At 43.4% G+C, this 22,578-nt stretch overlaps 1 protein-coding gene across 1 annotated transcript in view; it reads right to left on the bottom strand.

The window, feature by feature from the left end:
* The window catches only part of LOC127045481 (sodium channel protein type 5 subunit alpha-like), a 117,750-nt gene that overhangs the window by 65,342 nt on the left and 29,830 nt on the right, over nucleotides 1-22,578 (bottom strand). The window contains exons 9-13 of the mRNA XM_050941524.1: nucleotides 21,863-22,060; nucleotides 20,664-20,846; nucleotides 18,436-18,562; nucleotides 1,461-1,690; nucleotides 902-1,096 (exon numbers count right to left, since the gene is read on the bottom strand). Coding sequence (XP_050797481.1) covers nucleotides 902-1,096; nucleotides 1,461-1,690; nucleotides 18,436-18,562; nucleotides 20,664-20,846; nucleotides 21,863-22,060 — 933 coding nt within the window. The remainder of the gene's footprint in view (nucleotides 1-901; nucleotides 1,097-1,460; nucleotides 1,691-18,435; nucleotides 18,563-20,663; nucleotides 20,847-21,862; nucleotides 22,061-22,578) is intronic.

Here is a 22,578-nt window from a genome sequence, read left to right as displayed (position 1 = left end):
GCTTATGCATTTCTCTCTCTTAGGGTCAGATACCTATCTTTCCAAAGTTATGTAGAGTTTGTCACATGATTTGCTTTTCTTTTCAGCCGTTCCTTTAATTTTGACAACATTTTCTTCTCTGAAGCTGCCTGCTGTGATGGTCTCTGACAGGCAGAAGAACAACTTGCAAAAATACATCATGGGAGGAGGAACTAGTTGACAATACTAAATATGCTGCTGGAGATGGTATAGCAATTGCTGTTGCAATAGTTAATACGAAGAACAGAAACTTTCCATTCCAAACTGAAATGAGGTAAGGATGGGGAAATATGCATTTTGAAGACTTCTTGAACCTGAAACGCTATTTCAGGGGTTTGCAGGATTTACAAAAAAAAAATAAATTTGAGTTTGCAAGCCGTTTTCACTTTAAATTTTAAAAAAATCACACTTTCCCCAATATTGTTTTATTTGTTTGTTCAGAAAGTGTTTCTAACTAAAAAGAAGATTGTGATATAGTGTACGAATAGATAAACCAACCACCTCCCTAAAATCCAGGATAGTACAAGTGTATGGTGATTATAGAGTATAAATATGTCTTTATTACATTTTTTCTCCTCCATTTCTTCTTTCTCGGTGTCTCTGAATTTGTTTTTCATTCTTTTCATTCTCTGCTCCAACATTAACTAGATTTTAACATTGGATTTTTCTTTTACCCCTTTCATTCCATGTTTTTAAATCATCTCACAGTGAAATACAAATGCTATATTTGTTTGTCAAACTTTTAAATGGGTTTGAAATTAGACAAAATGAGTTTCCAGTTCCTAATATGAGGATGTAGAAATTGCACTGAATGGGGGAACTGAAATCCTCTCCATTGTATTCATGCAAAAAGTTTTGAGACTGAATATATATGAGCCATTACCAGTTTGAAGGAACGTAAAACTAACAGGTTTCCATGTTCTTTTCTTCCTTTAGCCTTGGTGTGTATACTCAAGTCAATTAAGCTTACGGTGACAATTATGCTGTCAAAAATATTCCAAGGCTGCTGAAAATAGTAGTAGGGATCTAGAGCAATGAGTTTCAAGATCACTTCTGCAGTAAAAATTCCAGTAAATACCTGTGACAAAAGAAACAGTAAGTAATGTCTGCCTAAAAGGTACTGTGAGCATCTCTCTCTAGACCACCCTCCCACGAATATAGTAGCATAGATATAGGTACATCAGTAAAGTGAACAGCAAACCCTACTTTTATCATGTATCATGTATATCATAACGGATTGTCAACAAAAACCCTAGCCTTGTCTGCTCTTATTCTAAAGGCTGTTTAGAACAACTGCAAAACAAGAGTAACATTTGAGAATCCCATATTCTGAAAATTAAACAAAGAATGAATAAATGAATCTTTCTTACTACCATTCTTTGTATTCTGGATAGAAATATATATAAATTCATTCTTGATAGTGAATGTCAGAATTCACTTACCTTGTTGCCTACGTCAAGCATGAATTTTAAATTTCTTGTCATTTTATAGTGCTCTAGTGCCATAAAGATAGTATTCATCACGATGCAAAGAGTGATAGTGAGGTCAGTAAATGGATCCATTACTAAAATTGTCACCTTTTTCTTGATTCTCAACCACAGTGGACAACATTCCCAAATAAGATATTTTAGGGCAAAGTCCTTCAAGCAGGGAGGGCATTTCTGTTGCGATTCTTGAAGATAGACAAATGACAAAGAAAACAAAGCAATAACCAGGTAATTAGTGCTGTCCTATGTGACAAGAGAAGAACCGCAACTAATGAAAGCACAGAAAAATTAAACCCAAACCCCATCACATCTTCTTGAGATTTTTTACAATCATATCATGCATTTTCTATATAAGGCACTCTCTCAGTCTTCCATTTATTTTTTTAAACAAATCCCAGATCAATGAATTCATATTTAAACTCGTTCTCTTCAGACAAGGCCTGATTCAAAATCCACTGAATTTCAACGGGCTTTTAATCAGAACCTTATTCATCTTAGACATACATTCCTATTGTCTACATCACTGGAAAAATCGGACTGGGGTGACACCTTGCTTCCCGATTCACTAAGAAATATAAAAATTAAAACTACTTTTGTGCTTTCTCTCTCATAGACTTTAAGGTCAGAAAGGATCATTATGATCATCTAGTCTGACCTCCTGCACAATGCAGGCCACTGAATCTCATCCACCCACTCCTGTAACAAACCCCTAACCTATGTCTGAGTTACTGAAGTCCTCAAATTGTTGTTTGAAGACCTCAAGCTGCAGAGAATCCTCCAGCAAGTGACCTGTGCCCCATGCTGCAGAGGAATGCGAAAAACCTCCAGGGCCTCTGCCAATCTTCCCTGGAGGAAAATTCCTTCCTGACCCCAAATATGGTGATCAGTTAAACCCTGAGCATGTTGGCAAGACACACCAGCCAGACACCCAGGAAAGAATTCTCTCCCAGATCCCACCATCTAACATCCCATCACAGACCACTAGGCATACTTACCTGCTGATAGTCAAAGATCAATTGCCAAATTAATTGCCAAAATTACGCTATCCCATCATACCATTCCCTCCATAAACTTATCAAGCTTAGTCTTGAAGCCAGATATGTCTTTTGCCCCCACTACTCCCCTTGGAAGTCTGTTCCAGAACTTCACTGCTCTAATGGTTAGAAACCTTCATCTAATTTCAAGTCTAAACTTCCTAGTGTCCAGTTTATATCCATTTGTTCTTGTGTCCCTCATTTGTGTAGAATACATTTTGTGTGCAATATCACTAATAACGATGCTGAATGCGACAAACAACGCAGTGATTGATTAGTGCCAAAGTGAAACAGTATTACAATTATATTTTGGTTAGGTCTAATTCACATGCACATGTAAACGCTCCTGTATTTTGCAAAAGTTTCAGGTCACTTAAAGTCTAAATACCAGAGGCAAAACTCAATACAAACACATAGGCAACATTTATTAAGCTCCAGACTGCCAGTAGATTTGGACAGGGTTATTGAAACTGGAAGTAAGGTTAACAGCTATCTGGGAGGATCTCATTGAGTGATGGAAAAAGATGGGTATGATTTTTTCATCTGGTGTATGGAATGCATTTGAGTAAAAGGATATAAGTTGAACTTTTTTTCAAAAGGCCGGATGTTAAATTACACCAAACAACTGCTAGCCTATTTTTCCACCATAAGCAGATGGAAGAACTCTGTTGTATATATGGCTTACACACTTAATGAGTATACTGAAGAAAGATGAACACTGTCTTTCGAAAAAGAGAAGTGGCCACAGTCAAATCTCATACACTTCAGGAGATACAGTATGTCCTCCCCTCCAAAAGCAGAATAGAAACTCTTTTCCAATATGCACATGGGTTGGCAGCAAATACTGATGTGGGAACATTGCTTTTTGATGGACTTTGTAGGATGGCCTGGCACTAAATGCAATATATTATGTAATGCAGATATGATACTGACATTGTGATATGTGCTGCTTGACGTTCAGGCACATGGTGTCACGTTCAGATAATAGATTTGTCTCTGAAAAGATTAGGTATGTGTTATAGGTATGGATATGATTTCTGTTAATTGACTGTCTTACTGAATTTTCTGACTGAACTTACGATAATCACACAATGCACTAACAAGATGTGCATCACTGAAAACATCGTTCCAGAGCTAACATAAATCCACAAGTACAGAGAAATTAATAGCATACAGGCGGCACTATTGGACTTGCTACACAGAAGTTTTCTGAGTGCATGTATATGTGTTGGGGGAAGGTAATCTATGTGAACTCTATATGTATACATTCTTTGACAGGGTAACAAGCCTTGTGGATGGGGGAAAGCAGTAGATGTGGTATATTTTGACTTTAGTAAGGCTTTTGATACTGTCTCGCATGATCTTCTCATAAATAAACTAGGGAAATAAAACCTAGATGGAGCCACCATAAGGTGGGTGCATAACTGGTTGGAAAACCATTCCAATAGAATAGTTATCAGTGGTACACAGTCAAGCTGTAAGGGCATATTGAGTGCAGGGATCAGTTCTGGGTCCGGTTCTGTTCAATATGTTCATCAATTATTTAGATAATGGCATAGAGAGTACACTTATCAAGTTTGTGGATAATACCAAGCTGGGAGGAGTTGCAAGTGCTTTAGAGGACAGGATTAAAACTCCAAATGATCTGGACAAACTGGAAAAATGGTCTGAAGTAAATAAGATGAAATTCAATAAGGACAAATGCAAAGTACTCCACTTAGGAAGGAACAACCAGTTGCGCATATACAAAATGGGAAATGACTGCCTAGGAAGGAGTGCTGCAAAAAGGGATCTGGGGGTCAGATCTGGATCACAAGATAAATATGAATCAAAATTCGATGCATACCTGTCATAACATTTCTTCCCAGATCTGGACCTTAGCGTCCAAAATATGGGTGTTAGCATGAAAACCTCCAAGCTTAGTTACCAGCTTGGACCTGGTATCGCTGCCACCAGCTAAGAATTATATAGTGCCTAGCTCACTGTGGTCTCCCCAAAACCTTCCCTGGGGGACCCCCAGACTCAGATGCCTTGAGTCTTACAACAAAGGGAAATAACCCCTTCCCCTTGTTTCCTTGGTACTTCCTCCCAGGCTCCTCTCCTTGGACGAACCTAGGAGATTCCCTGCTTCCAGTCCTGGAAACACAAGTACCGAGAGATCTAATCTCTCCCCCTCACCCAGAGGGTATGCAAAGTCAGGCTTAGTAAATCTAACACAAAGAGATTTTCCCCTTGACTTCTTCCTCCCACCAATTCCCTGGTGAGCTGCAGACTCAGTTCCCTGGAGTCCCCACTAAAGAAAAACTCCAAGAGGTCTTAAAAAGAAAGCTTTATATAAAAAGAGTGAAAAAGGACATAATATATAGTCTCTGTATCAAGGTGGCAATATACAGGGTCAACTGCTTAAAGGGAAAAAATGAATAAACAGCCTTATCCAAAAAGAACACAATTTAACACATTCCAGCAACTACACACATGTAAATACAAAAAAACCAATATAAACCTATTGTCTTACTATCCTTCTACTTACAACTTGGAAACAGAAGATTAGAAAGCCAGGAGATAGAAAAATCACTCTCAGAGCCGAGAAGGTCAGACCCAAGACAAAGAACAAAGAACTCACACCCAAAACTTCCCCACCCAGATTTGAAAAAGTCTTGTTTCCTGATTGGTCCTCTGGTCAGGTGTTTCAGATTACTGGTGTTACCCCTTTACAGGTAAAAGAACATTAACCCTTAGCTATCTGTTTATGACACGCCCCCCAAATTGCAGACAGTGGGGAACCTCACTGGCAGCGATTTCCTCCTAGAACTTTAAAATAAACAGATTAATACAACACATGCACCTTTACATATACCACTAAGTATATAACTAACAGACTTTTACATTTTAAGAACACTTTTTAACTACTGGATTCTGGGAAACTCTCCTAGGAGAGAGCATCAGCTACTTTGTTAGAAGCTCCTGAAATGTGCAGAATTTCAAAATCAAAATCTTGGAGAGCTAAACTCCAACGAAGAAGTTTCTTGTTGTTCCCCTTGGCAGTATGAAGCCACTTTAGCGCAGCACGGTCAGTTTGTAGCTGGAACCGCCGTCCCCAAACACATGGGAGTAGCTTTTCCGGGGCGTACACAATGGTGTAGCATTCCTTTTCACTGACTGACCAGTGACTTTCCCTCTCAGACAGTTTCTTGCTGAGAAACACAACAGGATGGAAGTTGTGATCCGTTGCTTCCTGCATGAGAACTGCTCCTATACCACGCTCAGATGCATCCATCGTTACTAGGAATGGCTTGTCAAAGTCCGGGGCCCTGAGCACAGGGTCAGACATGAGCGTCGCCTTAAGTTGGGTAAAGGCCTTTTGACACTCATCAGTCCACTTAACTGCATTCGGCTGGGTCTTTTTGGTCAGGTCGGTCAGTGGGGCAGCGATTTGGCTGTAGTGTGGTACAAATCGCCTGTAGTACCCGGCCAAGCCTAAGAAGGATTGAACCTGTTTCTTTGACTTTGGGACAGGCCACTTTTGGATAGCATCCACCTTGGCCTGTAGGGAGTTTATGGTTCCTCGACCCAACTGGTGTCCCAGGTAAGTTACTCTGTTTTGGCCTATTTGACACTTTTTGGCCTTAACAGTTAGTCCGGCCTGCCTGATGCGCTCAAAGACCTTTTCCAGGTGTAATAGGTGTTTGGGCCAGGCGTCTGAAAAAATGGCCACATCATCGAGGTAGGCAACTGCATATTCTCCCAGTCCTGCTAGTAGACCATCTACCAGCCTCTGGAAGGTGGCGGGTGCATTTCGCAGCCCGAAAGGAAGGACATTAAATTCATACACCCCCGCATGGGTGACGAATGCTGACCTTTCCTTGGCAGGTTCATCTAGCAGTACTTGCCAGAACCCCTTGGTTAAGTCTATTGTAGAGATGAACTGGGCACGTCCCAACTTCTCCAATAGCTCATTGGTGCGTGGCATTGGATAGTTGTCCGGACAAGTTACCGCATTTAGCTTATGGTAGTCCACGCAAAAGCGTATTTCCCCATCTGGTTTGGGTACCAGAACCACTGGAGATGCCCATGCACTGGTAGATGAGCGGATTATACCCATCTGGAGCATATTCTGGATCTCCCGTTCTATAGCAGCTTGGGCGTGAGGAGACACCCAGTAGGGTGGGGTTCTAATGGGGTGACCATTACCTGTGTCAATGGAGTGGTATGCCCGTTCAGTCCGTCCTGGGGTGGCTGAGAACAATGGGGCGAAGCTAGTGCACAGCTCCTTGATTTGTCGCCACTGCAGACATTCTAGGGTGGTTGAGAGGTTCACCTCTTCCACGCCACCGTCTTTATTCCCTTCGTAATAGACACCTTCAGGCCCCTCAGCATCATCTCCCTGGACTGTAAACTGACAAACCTGTAAGTCTCTGGAATAGAAAGGCTTGAGAGAATTAACATGGTACACTCTGGGCTTTAGTGAGGAATTGGGAAATGCTATGAGGTAGTTCACAGTTCCCAGGCGCTCTTGGACCGTGAATGGCCCTTCCCATGATGCTTCCATCTTATGGGCCTGTTGCGCCTTCAAGACCATAACCTGGTCTCCTACCTTGAAGGAACGTTCTCTGGTATGTTTGTCATACCAGGCCTTTTGCTCTTCCTGAGCATCCTTTAGGTTTTCTTTAGCAAGGGCTAAAGAGTGTCGGAGGGTGCTTTGTAGGTTGCTTACAAAGTTCAGAATGTTAGTTCCTGGAGAAGGCGTAAACCCCTCCCATTGCTGCTTCACCAACGGTAATGGCCCCTTAACCTCGTGGCCATACACAAGTTCAAATGTTGAAAACCCTAAACTGGGATGTGGTACAGCCCTGTAGGCAAACAGCAACTGCTGCAACCCTAGGTCCCAATTATTGGAGTGTTCGTTGACGAATTTACGTATCATGGCCCCCAAAGTTCCATTAAACCTTTTCACCAGGCCATTGGTTTGATGGTGGTACGGGGTGGCAACCAAGTGGTTCACCCCATGAGTTTCCCACAGTTTTTGCATGGTCCCTGCCAGGAAATTAGACCCTGAATCTGTAAGGATGTCGGAGGGCCAACCTACCCTGGCAAAAATGTCTGTTAGGGCCTGACACACAGCGTTAGCCCTGGTGTTGCCTAGAGCTACTGCTTCCGGCCATCGGGTAGCAAAGTCCACGAAAAGTCTGTACGTACTGCTTTCCTCTGGGTGTATTTTTTGGGAAAGGACCCAGAATATCCATAGCTACTAGCCGAAATGGGACTTCAATTATGGGGAGTGGCTGGAGAGGGGCCTTGACCTGGTCTTGGGGTTTTCCCACTCTTTGGCATACCTCACAAGACCAGACATACTTGGCAACATCCTTGCCCATCCCCTCCCAGGGGAAGGACTTCCCCAATCTGTCTTTGGTTCTGTTCACCCCAGCATGGCCACTGGGCTGATCATGGGCTAAGCTTAAGAGCTTCCCCCAGTACTTAGTTGGAACCACCAACTGTTTTTGCGGCTGCCATTCTTCCCGGTGTCCACCAGAAAGAATCTCCTTGTATAAAAGTCCTTGGTCTATAACAAACCGGGATCAGTGAGAAGAGCTGAAAGGCGGTGGGGTGCTCCGTGCCACTGCCCAAGCTTTCTGAAGGCTGTCATCTGCTTCCTGCTCAGTCTGGAACCGTTCCCTTGAGGCTGGGGTCACCAGTTCTTCCTCAGACTGTGGACTTGGGCTTGGTCCCTCTGGAAGCGATGTAGGTGATGGGGTTGTTTCCGTTGCTGGTGAACCGCTCTCCGCTGGTGCACCTGAGGGTATTTCAGGCTCTGGCTGAGCCTTTTGGGTATGGCTGTCTGTTGCTTCTGCCAGTTCTGGCTCGCTGGCGCCCTCTGGCATTGAGTTTGAAGATGTGGTTGCAATTGCTGATGCTGGTTGTTGTTCCAGTTCCGGGCCTGGGACTGGAGGTGCTGTGGCTGTTTCCGTGGTTGGCATGGAATCCGGGTCCACTACCTCTGTCTGGGTCTCTGGTAACACAGACAGGGCATCTGTGGACGGCTCAGGAACAGGAATGGGTCTGGGAGCTTGCCTGGTTTGGCTGCGGGTAACCATTCCCACTCTCTTGGCCCGCTTCACCTGGTTGGCCAAGTCTTCCCCCAGTAGCATGGGGATGGAATAATTGTCATAAACTGCAAAAGTCCACATTCCTGACCAGCCTTTGTACTGGACAGGCAGTTGAGCTGTAGGCAAGTCTACAGCTTGTGACATGAAGGGGTAAATTGTCACTTGGGCCTTTGGGTTGATGAATTTGGGGTCTACGAAGGATTGGTGGATAGCTGACACTTGTGCCCCCGTGTCTCTCCACGCAGTAACCTTCTTTCTGCCCACTCTCAAATTTTCCCTTCACTCCAAGGGTATTTGAGAGGCATCTGGGCCTGGGGATCTTTGGTGTGATGGTGGTGTAATGAACTGCACTCGGTTGGCGTTCTTTGGGCAGTTGGCCTTTATATGTCCCAGTTCATTACACTTAAAGTATCTTCCATCTGACTGGTCACTGGGTCGAGGTGGGTTACTTGAGACTGGTGAGGTGGAAGAATAGGGCGTCTGTGGCTTTACTTGGGTTGTAGGTGGGGTCTTTGGCTGCCCTCGGTTGTAGGGTTTATTGTCGGTGTGTCCTCTGGGGTATTCGTTGCCCTTGACAGTAGCTTTCTTGCTTTCTGCCACTTCCATCCATCTGGCTCCAATCTCCCCTCCCTCAGTGAGATTTTTGGGTTTTCCATCTTGTATGTACCATGTTATGTCCTCAGGAACACCATCCAAGAACTGCTCCATTTGTATGAGGAGGTGCAGTTCGTCCAAGGATTTAACATTGTTTCCTGATATCCAGGCCTCATAATTTTTCCCAACGTAGTAGGCGTGTTTGGGAAATGACACATCTGGTTTCCACTTTTGGGTTCTGAAACGCCAACAGGCATGATCCGGGGTTATCCCCATTCTGTATCTGGCCTTGGTTTGAAAAAGTTTATAGTCATTCATTTTCTCCTTAGGCATTTCAGCTGCCACCTCTGCTAACGGTCCACTGAGGTGTGGCCTCAATTCTACCATGTACTGGTCTTCAGAGATGCTGTACCCAAAACAGGCTCTTTCAAAATTCTCTAAGAAGGCCTCAGGGTCATCACCTGCCTTGTAGGTGGGAAATTTCTTGTGCTGTGGAACCATAATTGGAGAAGGGTTGTTAGGATTGGCTGTGTTCTGTTGCTTAGCCTTTTCTAATTCCAGGGCCTGCCGGTGGGCTTCCCTCTGGAGTTCCAGCTGTTTTTGGTGGTCTGCATCTTTGGCTGTTTGCTCTCTTTTGTAGGCTGCCTCTCTTTCTCTTTCTCTCAGCTTCATCTCTTGTAGTTTTTTTTTCCATATCTCGCCTGTGCTCGGTGTCTTTGATTTGTGCCTTGGCCTCCATTTTTGCCTTAGAAGTCATGGTTCCTGTTTTCTTGTGTTGGGGTGCCCTCTGGTGTTTATTGTCTGAACTGCAGGTTCTGTTGCCTCCTGGGGTCTGCCTAGCAACAGTGCCTTCTTTTTCTCTAGCTAATCTTTTAAATGTAAAGTAAACCAGAAAAACCACTTCATTTGCATGTGTATTGTGCTGGGTACTTGACTCACAATGGGAGTGCTATAGTATGACAAAAGACCCTTAATAGTTCCTTAATGGTTCCTTGCTTAATATGCAAGCTGCTGCCAGGAGAGAACAGAAAAAAAAATTCTCTCTGGTTCCTAATAAAATCTAACCCTCTCTGCTTAAAAGTCCCTAGCAGTGAAAAGAAAAATATAATATTCCTACTGGCTTCTGGATTCTATCTATCCCACAACACTGCACACCATGTCATAACATTTTTTCCCAGATCTGGACCTTAGCGTCCAAAATATGGGTGTTAGCATGAAAACCTCCAAGCTTAGTTACCAGCTTGGACCTGGTATCGCTGCCACCAGCTAAGAATTATACAGTGCCTAGCTCACTGTGGTCTCCCCAAAACCTTCCCTGGGGGACCCCCAGACTCAGATGCCTTGAGTCTTACAACAAAGGGAAATAACCCCTTCCCCTTGTTTCCTTGGTATTTCCTCCCAGGCTCCTCTCCCTGGACGACCCTAGGAGATTCCCTGCTTCCAGTCCTGGAAACACAAGTACCGAGAGATCTAATCTCTCCCCCTCACCCAGAGGGTATGCAAAGTCAGGCTTAGTAAATCTAACACAAAGAGATTTTCCCCTTGACTTCTTCCTCCCACCAATTCCCTGGTGAGCTGCAGACTCAATTCCCTGGAGTCCCCACTAAAGAAAAACTCCAAGAGGTCTTAAAAAGAAAGCTTTATATAAAAAGAGTGAAAAAAGACATAATATATAGTCTCTGTATCAAGGTGGCAATATACAGGGTCAATTGCTTAAAGGGAAAAAATGAATAAACAGCCTTATCCAAAAAGAACACAATTTAACACATTCCAGCAACTACACACATGTAAATACAAAAAAAACCCAATATAAACCTATTGTCTTACTATCCTTGTACTTACAACTTGGAAACAAGATTAGAAAGCCAGGAGATAGAAAAATCACTCTCAGAGCCGAGATAGTCAGACCCAAGATAAAGAACAAAGAACTCACACCCAAAACTTCCCTCCACTCAGATTTGAAAAAGTCTTGTTTCCTGATTGGTCCTCTGGTCAGGTGTTTCAGGTTACTGGTGTTACCCCTTTACAGGTAAAAGAACATTAACCCTTAGCTATCTGTTTATGACAATACCCCATACCACGCATCTACGAACTGGTTGACCGACTGGGTAGAGCCCGATTCTTGACTACACTGTATCTGACAAAAGGGTATTGGCAGATTCCCCTGACCAAAGAAGCTAAAGAAAATACAGCGTTCTCCACCTCGGATGGGCTATTCCAGTACACAGTCCTCCCTTTTGGGCTGCATGGGGCCCCAGCCACATTCCAGTGCCTCATGGATAAGCTGCTGCGCCGCCATACTAGTTATGCAGCCGCATACCTAGATGATGTCATCATCCATACGCCAGACTGGGGAACCCACCTGGAGAAAGTTGAGGCTGCACTACGCACCTTAAGGCGGGCTGGCCTCACCGCTAATCCCGCTAAATGCGCCATAGGACTAGCGGAGGCTAAGTACCTGGGATATATTGTAAGAAGGGGTATAGTGAAGCCCCAAACTAATAAGCTAGAGACAATTCAAAACTGGCCCTGGCCGACCTGAAAGAAGCAGGTCCGTGCGTTCTTAGACGTCGTAGGCTACTACCGACGTTTTATTCCCCACTTCACCAGTAGGGCAAGTCCTCTAATGGACCTGGTGAAGGCCCGAGGTCCAGACATGGTGAAGTGGACCGATGCAGCAGAGAGGCCATTCATAGACCTTCGGACAGCTCTCTGTAATGACCCCATACTCATAGCCCCGGACTTTACCAAGGAATTTATTTTGTAAATAGATGCTTCTGAGGTGCGGTTGGGAGCCGTTCTGTCACAAATAATTGGAGAAGAAGAACACCCGATCCTCTGCCTAAGCAGAAAGCTGCTCCCAAGAGAACAGAAGTATGCAGTAGTCGAGAGAGAATGCCTTGCTGTCAAATGGGCCATGAAGACACTGCATTATTACCTTTTAGGCCGGCGATTTACTCTTGTGGCAGACCATGCACCCCTTCAGTTGATGCAGAGAAATAAGGAAAAGAATGCAAGGGTCACCAGGTGGTTCTTATCCCTCCAACCATTCCAGTTCCGCATACGGCACAGGGCTGGATGCCACCATGGCAACACTGATGGCCTTTCACGAGCACACTGCCTGGCGTCCCAAGTTGCCCAACCGTATGGTGTTGAGCAGAGGGGTGGGATATGAGATGGGACACGGCCAGATGGCTACAGTAAAGTACTGAGAAACAGGTATGTTAGCCCCAGGCTAAACAAATCCCTAGTACCCTGGTAATGAAATGGCAGTTGCTCCAGGTTAATCAAGGCACCTGGGGCCAATTAAGATCTTTCTAGAAGGCAGTGGAGATAGCTACTTTAATTAGAACACCTGCAGCCAATCAAGACAGGCTAATCAGGGCATCTGGGTTTAAAAAGGAACTCACTCCAGTCAGGCAGGGAGGAGCCAGAGGAGAAGAAGCATGTGTGAGGAGCTCGGAGCAAGGAGCTGAGAGTGAGAGAGTGTACTGCTGGAGGATTGAGGAGGACAAGCATTGTCAGACACCAGGAGGAAAGTCCTGTAGTGAGGATAAAGAAGGTGTTTGGAGGAGGCCATGGGGAAGTAGCCCAGGGAGTTGTAGCTGTCATGCAGCTGTTACAGGAGGCACTCTAGACAGCTGCAATCTACAGGGCCCTGGGCTGGAACCCGGAGTAGAGGGCGGGCCTGGGTTCCCCCCCAAACCTCCCAACTCCTGATCAGACACAGGAGGAGCTGACCCAGACTGTGGGTTCCACAAGAGGGGAAGATAACTGAGGTGAGCAAATCCACCAATAAGCACAGGACCCACCAAGGTAGAGGAGGAACTTTGTTACACACTGTTGCAAAAAAGTAAAAATAATTCTGGGATGTATTAGCAGGTGTGTTGTGAGGCTGGATATTAGGAAACATTTCCTAACTAACAGGGTGGTAAAGCACTGGAATAAATTGCCTGGGGAGGTTGTGGAATCTCCATCATTGGAAATTTTAAAGAGCAGGTTAGACAAACACCTGTCAGGGATGGTCTAGATAATACTTAGTCCTGCCAGGAGTTCAGGGGACTGGACTATATGATGTCTCGAGGCCTCTTCCAGTCCTATAATTCTCTGATTTTCTTTTAATGCTTCCCAGAAGGATATAGTAAATAATATTTTTAAAATAATTCCACCCCAAATGGATGATGGAGCCAAAAATGTTCATACATAGGAGTCCTGGAACTGGGAAAAGAGGGGAGATAGGGCTTCCAACACCATATGGTCAATTCAATTGACAAAAAGTGGTCAGGACAAAAGGAGGGGTGGTGCACAGTTCTAATTGGTTCGATATCATGGCACGGGACATGGAAACCTGTCAAAAATCTGTGATGAGGAAAGGTATAGAATTATTTATTACATATGTTCAAAACACAGCTCCCGATGAATGCAGTGGCAGCTAGGTGTGCTCACTACTTCTGCAAATCAGAACTCAGGGTCTCAATCAGGCAGCCAGAAAGTAAGGAAAACACAATTAGTGATCACCTGTGAAAAGACTAGTTTAGGTGACTTGACTGACATCAGACAGGAACTCTGTGGCAGAAGTAAGGACAGAATATAATTTTCCGAGAAGCATTCATGAGACCAGCAATAGTAGGTTGTTATCCTCTACATGGCCAGAGATGGAGGAGACATTTTGCCAGTGGGTTTCAGAGACATTTGCTGACAGCAGAGGAATCTAAAGCTCCATTCCAGGCTCTGGAGGAGAATGTGCTCTAGAGGGAGAGGATAAAGCCTTTCACTGGGACTGATGTTCAAGATGGCTGCCAGGAATATTTTGGCTCTTAGACTTCTTCTACTGGAATTTGAAGCAAGTCCATTAGTTTTTTCATGAAGTTCTGGAAGGTCTTAAAATCATCAGTGTAGAAGGGAAATGGAGGTGAGATCTCCTTGGCCTGAGACTCTTGCTCTTCTTATATATTGTCCAGTACCAGAAAAGTGTGCAGTACCAATGTGTGTGATATCATAGGACAGTATGTAGGTGCTGGTGGCTGGTATGGTATCAGTGCTTTCTCTTAGGCACCAAATGGAGTTGATCAGCATAGTGGCCCCAGAGATCCCAGTAACCCCACTATGGAGAGGGATAAAGCAAGGGATTCCAGTGATAATCATAATCTCTGAGCCTATGATATTTGGTAAGTTCCCTAGAATCCTCCTCATGAAAGGGATTCATAGGGGTGGGGTAGGGTAGTACAGTACTGGGATGGATCCTTGTATCAAGATCACTAAGTACGAGGAATATTCCCCTGAACTAAATGGAGGTGGGAGGGTCCTTCAATATTCTAACCAGTATTGAAGGCTGGAGACTTAAACAAGTCTCAATTTGCTACTTTTGCAGTGGTACCAGAGAGATAACACTGGAAGATTTCCCCAGTACTGTTGACTCAGGTTCACCAGAGATAATGAGATTCTCTGATGAAAGGAACCTGGAAGGAGGTAGAGGACTCTGATAGAAAGTTTGGGTCAGTACTGGCTGGTGAGATGGAATCCTCTGTGGTACCAAGGTGATCACAGAGATATCTCCCCTTTCAGGGGTACACTGAGATACCAGTACTGGGGCATGGATGGTACCCCTGAGTGTCTCATGATGCCACAATGTATCAGATAGTGCTGGTGCACTGGTTGCTTTGGTGGTAGGTATGTCCAAACAGGGCTTCTTCTATGGCATCAATGCCTCTACTGTACCCTTAGAGGGATGAGAGGGCACTTCAGAATGGGTCTTATGGAGTGATCTGGCCCTCTTCTTCATTTCCTTGTTTGGAGAGACTTTTTTCCTTCTTATTGTCTGGGGCTGCAGATGAGGCAATAATTGGGACTGAGGCAGCCTGTGATGTAGAAGCTGATGTATGTACGGGAAGTGGACCTCTTTGGAGCTAGGACATAGTCCATGAATAGGAACTTAAGTCTAGTCTCTCTGTCTTTCTCAGATCTGCCTTTGGAACCCAGACAGACCTTGCACTTATAAAGGCTGCAAGAGTCCCCCAGACACTGAAGGCAGCTGGAGTGTCTGTCACTGTGGGGAAAGGACCTGTGGGAAATCTCACAGGTCTTAAACCCTGGGGTCCTGGGCATGACAAATTGTGCTCTTACACAAATGACTGAAGAAGGAGAGAAGGGAAAGATGCCCCACTCCCTAGCTATCACAACAGTGCTAAATAAAATAAAGGTATCCAATGAAATAAAGAATTCACAAAGACAAGGCAGGAAGCTGAATACAGCAGACAGCAAAACTCTCCATCTCAAGCTGCAGACGGTTGAGAAGAAATTGAGTGATGGTGGGTTTGAGCTTCCCTATATACTCTCCTTCTGAGCAGGAGGTGCTGCCCTGTGCAGGCATGCAGGGCCGGCGCTACCATTTAGGCAGCCTAGGCAATCACCTAGGGCGCCAGAATAAATGGTGGGTGCCGTTTTGCCAGAGGGGGCGGCAGGCGGCTCCAGTGGAGCTTCCGCAGTGGTGCCTGCGGATGGTCGGCTGCTCACGCGGCTCTGGTAGACCTCCCGCAAGCATCACTGTGGCAGCTCCACCGGAGCCATGGAGCACCAGACCCTCCGCAGGCACCACTGCGGCAGCTCCAGCGGAGCCGCGGGATCAGCGCGCGGGGCGGCGAAATTGCCGTCCACCTAAGGCGCTCAACCCCTAGCGCCGGTCCTGCAGGCATGGGACCACGGACAGTACTTTGCCATTTCCAACAGAGTATATGGGCATGCCCACATCCTACAGTAGAGCACCTGTAGGGACATATACTTGAAGAACTTTAATTAGGCTCCCTTGTGCATATGTACTATGATAATCTTTCCCAATATCACAGTATATGGCAGAGTAAGGAATAGAACTCAGTTCTCCTGAGTCCTGATCTAGTGCTTTAAACACAAGAGAACATCCTTTCTCCTTCTGCAATCACTACCTCTCATTCATTGCCCATTCTGTGCACTGAATGAAAAGAGGTTCCTGTAGAATAAAAAGTATGTGGTCACAAAATTAAAGACTGTATCATAGAATCACAGGTCTGGAAGGGACCTTGAGATGTCATCTAGTCCAGCCCCCTATGCTGAGGCAGGACCAAGTATACCTAGACTATCCCTGACAGGTGTTTGTCCAGCCTGTTCTTAAAAACCTCCAATGTTGGGGATTCCATAACCTCCCCTGGAAGCCCATATCTCAGACCTAACCTAATCTCCCTTGCTGCAGATAAACCAATTACTTATTATCCTAATTTCAGCAAAGATGGAGAACTGATCACTATCTTATTTATAAAAGTTTTTAACATATTTATCAGCTCCACCCTCAGTCTTCTTTTCTCAAGACTAATGTGCCAACCAATTTCTGGCTCAGAGATTATCTAAATAGGTTTTGGGACATATTAGACTTGGTTATGAGTTAGCTAGTTTAGATCCTCCAGGCAATATTAGAGCTCATTTTACCAGGGCACAGGCAGCCTCTGTTGCTTCCTTGCAAAGCATCCCCATTTTGGATATCTGTATAGCATCTACTTGGGTTTCAGTGCATACTTTTACCAAGCATCATGCCATAGTGGAAGGATTTCTAAACCTAGTATCATTTTTGTTGGTCTCCACTGGACCTACTCCAGCTTGTCCACATCTTTCTTAAATTTAGAACTGGACACAATACTCTAGCTGAGGCAACTCCTGTGCTGAGTAGAGTGGAACAATTACCTCCTGGGTCTTACACACAACACTGCTGTTAATGCACCCCAGAATGATGATAGCTTTTTTTGCAACTACATCACATTGTTGACTCATATTCCTTTTGTGATCCACTGTAACTCTCAGATCCTTTACGTGGTACTACTATCTAGCCATTTATTCCCCATTTTGCTTTTTGTGCATTTGATTTTTTTCTTCTTTAGTGCAGTACTTTTCACTTGTCTTTAATGAATTGCATCTTGTTGATTTCAAACCAGTTCTCCAATTTGTCAAGGTTGTTTCCAATTCTAATCCAATTCTAATTCTAACAACTCCTCCTACCTTGATGCCCTCCACAAATTTTATGAGTATACCTTGCACTCCATTATCCAAGTCATTAATGAAAATATGAAATAGTACCAGACTAAGGGACAGACCCACTAGATATATCCCTCTCCTCCAGTTTGCCAGCAACATATTGATCACTACTCTTTGGATACACTACATGCTCCTTATGGCAATGTGTAAAGTACAACACACTACACGCTCCCCAGCATAGATATAAAAAGTAGTGTAGACGGTGATGCACTGCTTTGGTGAATAAAATAAGGCCTGAACCCAGGTATGTACCTTTCTACATACCCAAACAGTGCCTCCTCTAGCTACACTGCTATTTTTAGCAGTGTAGTGTCCTGCTGCCTACCCACTACCAGAGTCTTTCCCCACTGCAGGGAAAGGCTCCAGCAGCAGGAAAAAGCTCTGGTGTGAGGAGACAGTGGAGAAAGACTCTGGCAGTTCCCCAATGCCACAGACTTTCCCTGCTGCCTCTCCTGCCAGAGCCTTCCACATGGCAGAATGCTTTTCTCTGTGGAGTGTAGCTATACATACCCTATACACTGCCACCAGTGATGTGCAGTGTAGACATTGCCTTTGAGTATGATCTTTCAAGAAGTTTTGCACTTATCTTATAGTAATTTCATCTAGTACACATTTACCGAGTTTGCTTATGAGAATGTCTTGTGGGACTGTGTCAAAAACCATACTAAAAATCAAGATATATCACATCTTCTGCTTCTCCCCTATCTGCTAGGCCAGTAGCCCTGCCAAAGAAGGAAATTAGGCTGGTTTGGGATGATTTGTTCTTAACAAATCCATGCTGGATATTCCTTATAACCTTATTATCCACTAGGCTCTTATAAAATGTTTAATAATTTGTTTCAATATCTTTCCAGGTATCCAAGTTAGGCTGACTGGACTATAATCTCCTTTCTCCTCTTTGTTATTCTTTTTAAAGATAGGTCCCCTCTAGAAAGACAGGTATAAGATCATGATATATATTCACAAGGGAGCCAAATTAAGGATGCACAAAACATTTATTCTGGTATTTTCTAACTGACGCATTTGCAAAGGCTCTATTCCCTCCGCCCCCTACCCATTTTTGTTGTTGTTGTTTTTAGATTTTGATCTTTCATATCAACATATGCTTAGGTTTGAATTAAAAAATGATGAGAAATGACTTACCTTCCAGGACACAGGTAATGGTACTGACTGCCCCAGATGCCCTTTGACTTTGTAGTGGCTCATTAAAATAGTCCACTGACAGATGATGGGGCAAATGCTTCTTGCTCACTTCATCACATACAGGGGTCTGTTTAAAGAAGTAAACATGGTTAGTAACTAAAACAGGGCAAAGTGAGGTAAGAATTAGACAGGGATAGCCATAGACATTCATATGAATGATGACATGCAGTGAAATAAATGGGCCTCTTCTATAGAAAATAATAGACATTTAGAATGAATTAAAAAACAAAGGCTTGACTCCCTTGTGGCAATGACAGTTCCCAGGGTATTTGCCTTCCAGCATTCTGAACAAACTTCAAATTGGTTAATGAGATTCTGCCCATCTAAAACTTCTCTTTGATTGTAATAGTTTGCCTTTCCTATCCTGAACTAATCTGTAGTGTTTCTTTTTCATACTCAAAAAATGGATGCTCTGTTTTTTCTCAAATTTTTCATATTAAAAAAAAAAAATCACCTCTGGGCAGAGACCAGACCTAGAAAGTTTTTACTCCTCAAGAGATAAGTTTGAAACATGTCAGGCTCAATGAACCACAGACTAGCTGGTTCCTGCCAGATTGTCTAGTGGACTTCTGGAGACCCCAGGCTTCTGATGTTCATAGTTCTGTGCAGCTCCACTATATGTACTGTCCCAGGGCCAGAGATGCGGGACTTCCACATTCTGGAGCTCTTGGGAAGCCTCACCATGTGGACTACCCTGGGGGCAGGGACCCCAGGGCTTCTAGACTCCCATACCAACTAGCTCACAGGCTGCACAAATCCGACAACCTGTTGAGCCTGCTTCCCTGAGAGTCAGACAGTCTGGGGAGACAGCTGGCCTGGAAGTCTAGAAGTCTTAGGGTCCCTGGCCAGAGCAGTTCAGATGGTGGGGCTTCCCAGGAACCATGGGATCCCTGGCAGCTGCTCACTGAAATTTACGTGAATCATGTTAGTTTCAGTGAGCAGCTGATAAAGCCCCAGGGCACATATCTCATTTTGGAAACACCAAGTGTTGGTATTTCCAAAACAAAAATGTTACAGAATTTCCAGTTGATGGGAAATTTTAAAAAATTTGGGTTTGGTCCACATCAAACCAAAATTTGAAATATCTAATTTCACACAAACTAGAAATTTTGCCAGTTCTAATTTGGAGTAGCAGAGTCATAATTATGGCTCATTTGACTTTGCACACTTGGTTTTCACCAACATTAGGTGTCATCAACAGTGACCTGCACTGGATTTCATTTTCCAAAGCACTGAAGATTTCATCATCACCAAAATCAGTTTTGGAGCCAATGACTCTGCCAGGTAACTGGAAATTGAATATGCTTTCATGGCTGAGCCTGCATTTCATTTGATTTGCACTGAGACCACAAGTAAGTGCAAGGAGAAAATAAAAGTCCCAAAAAACGAAAAAGGGAAAAATGGCATAGCATTGTGCAATATGTTTCTTGGGCATGATAAAGATTTTTAGTACTTCAGTCAACCATGGAAGGTCTGTAAGTCCAACATTAAATAAAGTCATTCATAAAATGATTTAATTTAGGGCAGGTTTACACTACTGCTTAAGTCAATCTAATTTACGTCACTTGCGGTGTGAGCAATGCAAGTTACATCGACTTAAGCTCTTCCCAAACCGGGGTATGTCAGTGAGAGATGCTCTCCTGCCCACATAGCTTCCGCCTCTCGTGGAGGTGGAGTAATTATGCTGACAGGAGAGCACTCTCCCATCAGCATATAGCGTCTTCACCAGATACGCTACAGTGGCACAGCTGCATCAGTGCAAAAGTCTGTTACGGAATGTTAATTAAATTCCCGTTCCAATTTTTTTTTAATTTCCCAGTATTACACAGAATGTTAACATATTTTCATCTATATATATTTTAAATGTTCATGAAAATATTTCTATTATAGCAAAATGCTTCAGTGCATGTTGATGACTCACTTTCATTATATCTTCTCTGCTTTCATTCACACATAACTTTCTCAAAATTTTCCTTTTGCATTGAAATGTTATCTGCTTCTTTCTTGGGTGAAAGGAGATTTAGTTTTAAAGAAAAACAAGCAGATGCTAGCTTATATCTATAAATACAGCATTCTATTTCTTAATGGGACTGTGTTTGTGCTTTTGAGCAATTTCTGTTCTAAAACTGACAAAGCTATAAGGATTTTCAATTTAAATAATTAATTACCAGGTTTTGTTGATGGCTACTGGACTGTGATTTGGGAATTTTTTGATCTTCCCCATAATCTTCTATCCCTAAGGACATATTTTGATTTCTCCTATTGCTTCTATCTTTGACTTCTTTGGAGGGTAAAGGTGACATTTCAAAGGAGCAAAGTGACTTCGTATCATTTCCTTTAGCAGTCAATGCCTAAAAGTAAACAAACAAAAAACATAGCTGATACTGTAGATACAGAGTGAGGGTATCACTAAGGGAAAAGTACTGCTGGGCTCTATTAATTCTTGTTAACAATTATTTCATATAGATAGTTAAATACTAACTTCATGTTTCTGGAGCAAGCTGATCACTGAAGGTATTAGGAAGTATTTCCCACTCCATATAGAGAATTGAGCAATTGGTTACATGCAGTGTTTGTGTGCAAACAGATACTCCCCCTGTCAGAGGCAAAATATAAAACTTTGGATCATACCACTCAACTCCTATTTTTCTGTGTACATATTACAGATTGTACAGAATCAGTTTAAAATTTGAATATTAGCACATCTGTCCACTTCCCAAAATGAGGACTTAAACACTGAAAATCGCAACCTCTCTGTTGGGTATCTTCAGGACCACAGTCACACAGTGGTCTGCTGTCATTGCTCCAATCTGTGTTTTCAGCAGTATTTCAAATATACAAGAATCCTGCTCTCTAGGAGCCTGATCCACTGAAGTCAATTGGAGTCTTTTCATTGTCTCCAATTGGCTTAGGATCAAACTCTAAAGCAGTCAAAGGATAGAATTATTGTATGTTTCAATACCCAGCCTACTCACAAGAATGGGCCAGTTGAGCAATAGAATAAAAAAAAAAAGTTCATGTGTCCTTATGGAATTATAGGTTGGTGGAATTTTAGACCCGTCAGCCTTTACAATACAATTTTGCTTACAGTAACCATGAACTAATGTTGCATTTTTATGCTCACTACTTACACTTTTCTATTCACTACTCACACATAATATTTATGAGTGAGGAATTGTTTCTATTTGCTCTAGAAAGCACTCTGATAACTTTGAATAAGATAGTAGCCGGCACCTGTTCTCATCAGAGATCATGGTGTCGTTGTTTATACACACACAAAGATAAGGAGGGATTGATAATTCCGCTACGAATGTTATATATTGTAAATGGAGAGTGCCAAACATTAACAAGGGAATAGTTTATGGACCTCTTGCTCTTTTTTCAACAGTTTCATGGCTTCCTGAAACCTCCTTTCCTTTGCCTCAGTTTCAGCAATAGTAGCTTTGTTCTGCTCTTCGTATGCCATAGTCACTACAGCCAGGATCAAGTTGATCAGATAAAATGAGCCCACAAAGATGACCAGCATAAAAAAGAGCATGTAGATCTTCCCAGAAGCTCTGAGAGTCTGTAAGCACAAAGTACACACTACAGTAAGAAGACTGAAATGACATTTAATGTCTAATTAGATTAATTAATATTGAAGAGCACACTGAAGATGTAAAGCATTATATGAAAGTAGTAAATATTATTTTAAGGTATTTTTAAAAACCTTGGTTACATTTCCATATTCCTGAATAAAATGCTTTAAAAAAACCCTTTAAACCCCCACAGCCTATTTGGGCTTCCTTTCCCACTTCCTATACCACCCTCAATGAGCCCTAATGACCTTCCTGATGGTGGCCAGTAGAGCTCAGTTTGGGTAAACAGAAAGAATGCTGCACATCTGAGGGGAAGGCTCTGTTGTACTATTGGAGCAGTGCACGGTGACATCTCAGTTCCCTTCTGCTGCACTACACTCTCTGGGATTGCAGCGCATTAGGGTTAGTTTAAAGGGCTGTGGAAGCATTTTGTTGTTCTCTTGCAGGAAGTCTCGCAAACACCAAAGTACAAAGAGGCTACGCTCTTGCCAAACAGCCATCAAAT

This window comes from Gopherus flavomarginatus, chromosome 2, assembly GCF_025201925.1.
Source record: "Gopherus flavomarginatus isolate rGopFla2 chromosome 2, rGopFla2.mat.asm, whole genome shotgun sequence".
Taxonomy (NCBI): Eukaryota; Metazoa; Chordata; order Testudines; family Testudinidae; genus Gopherus; species Gopherus flavomarginatus.
This window is presented reverse-complemented; position numbering and strand designations above follow the sequence as displayed.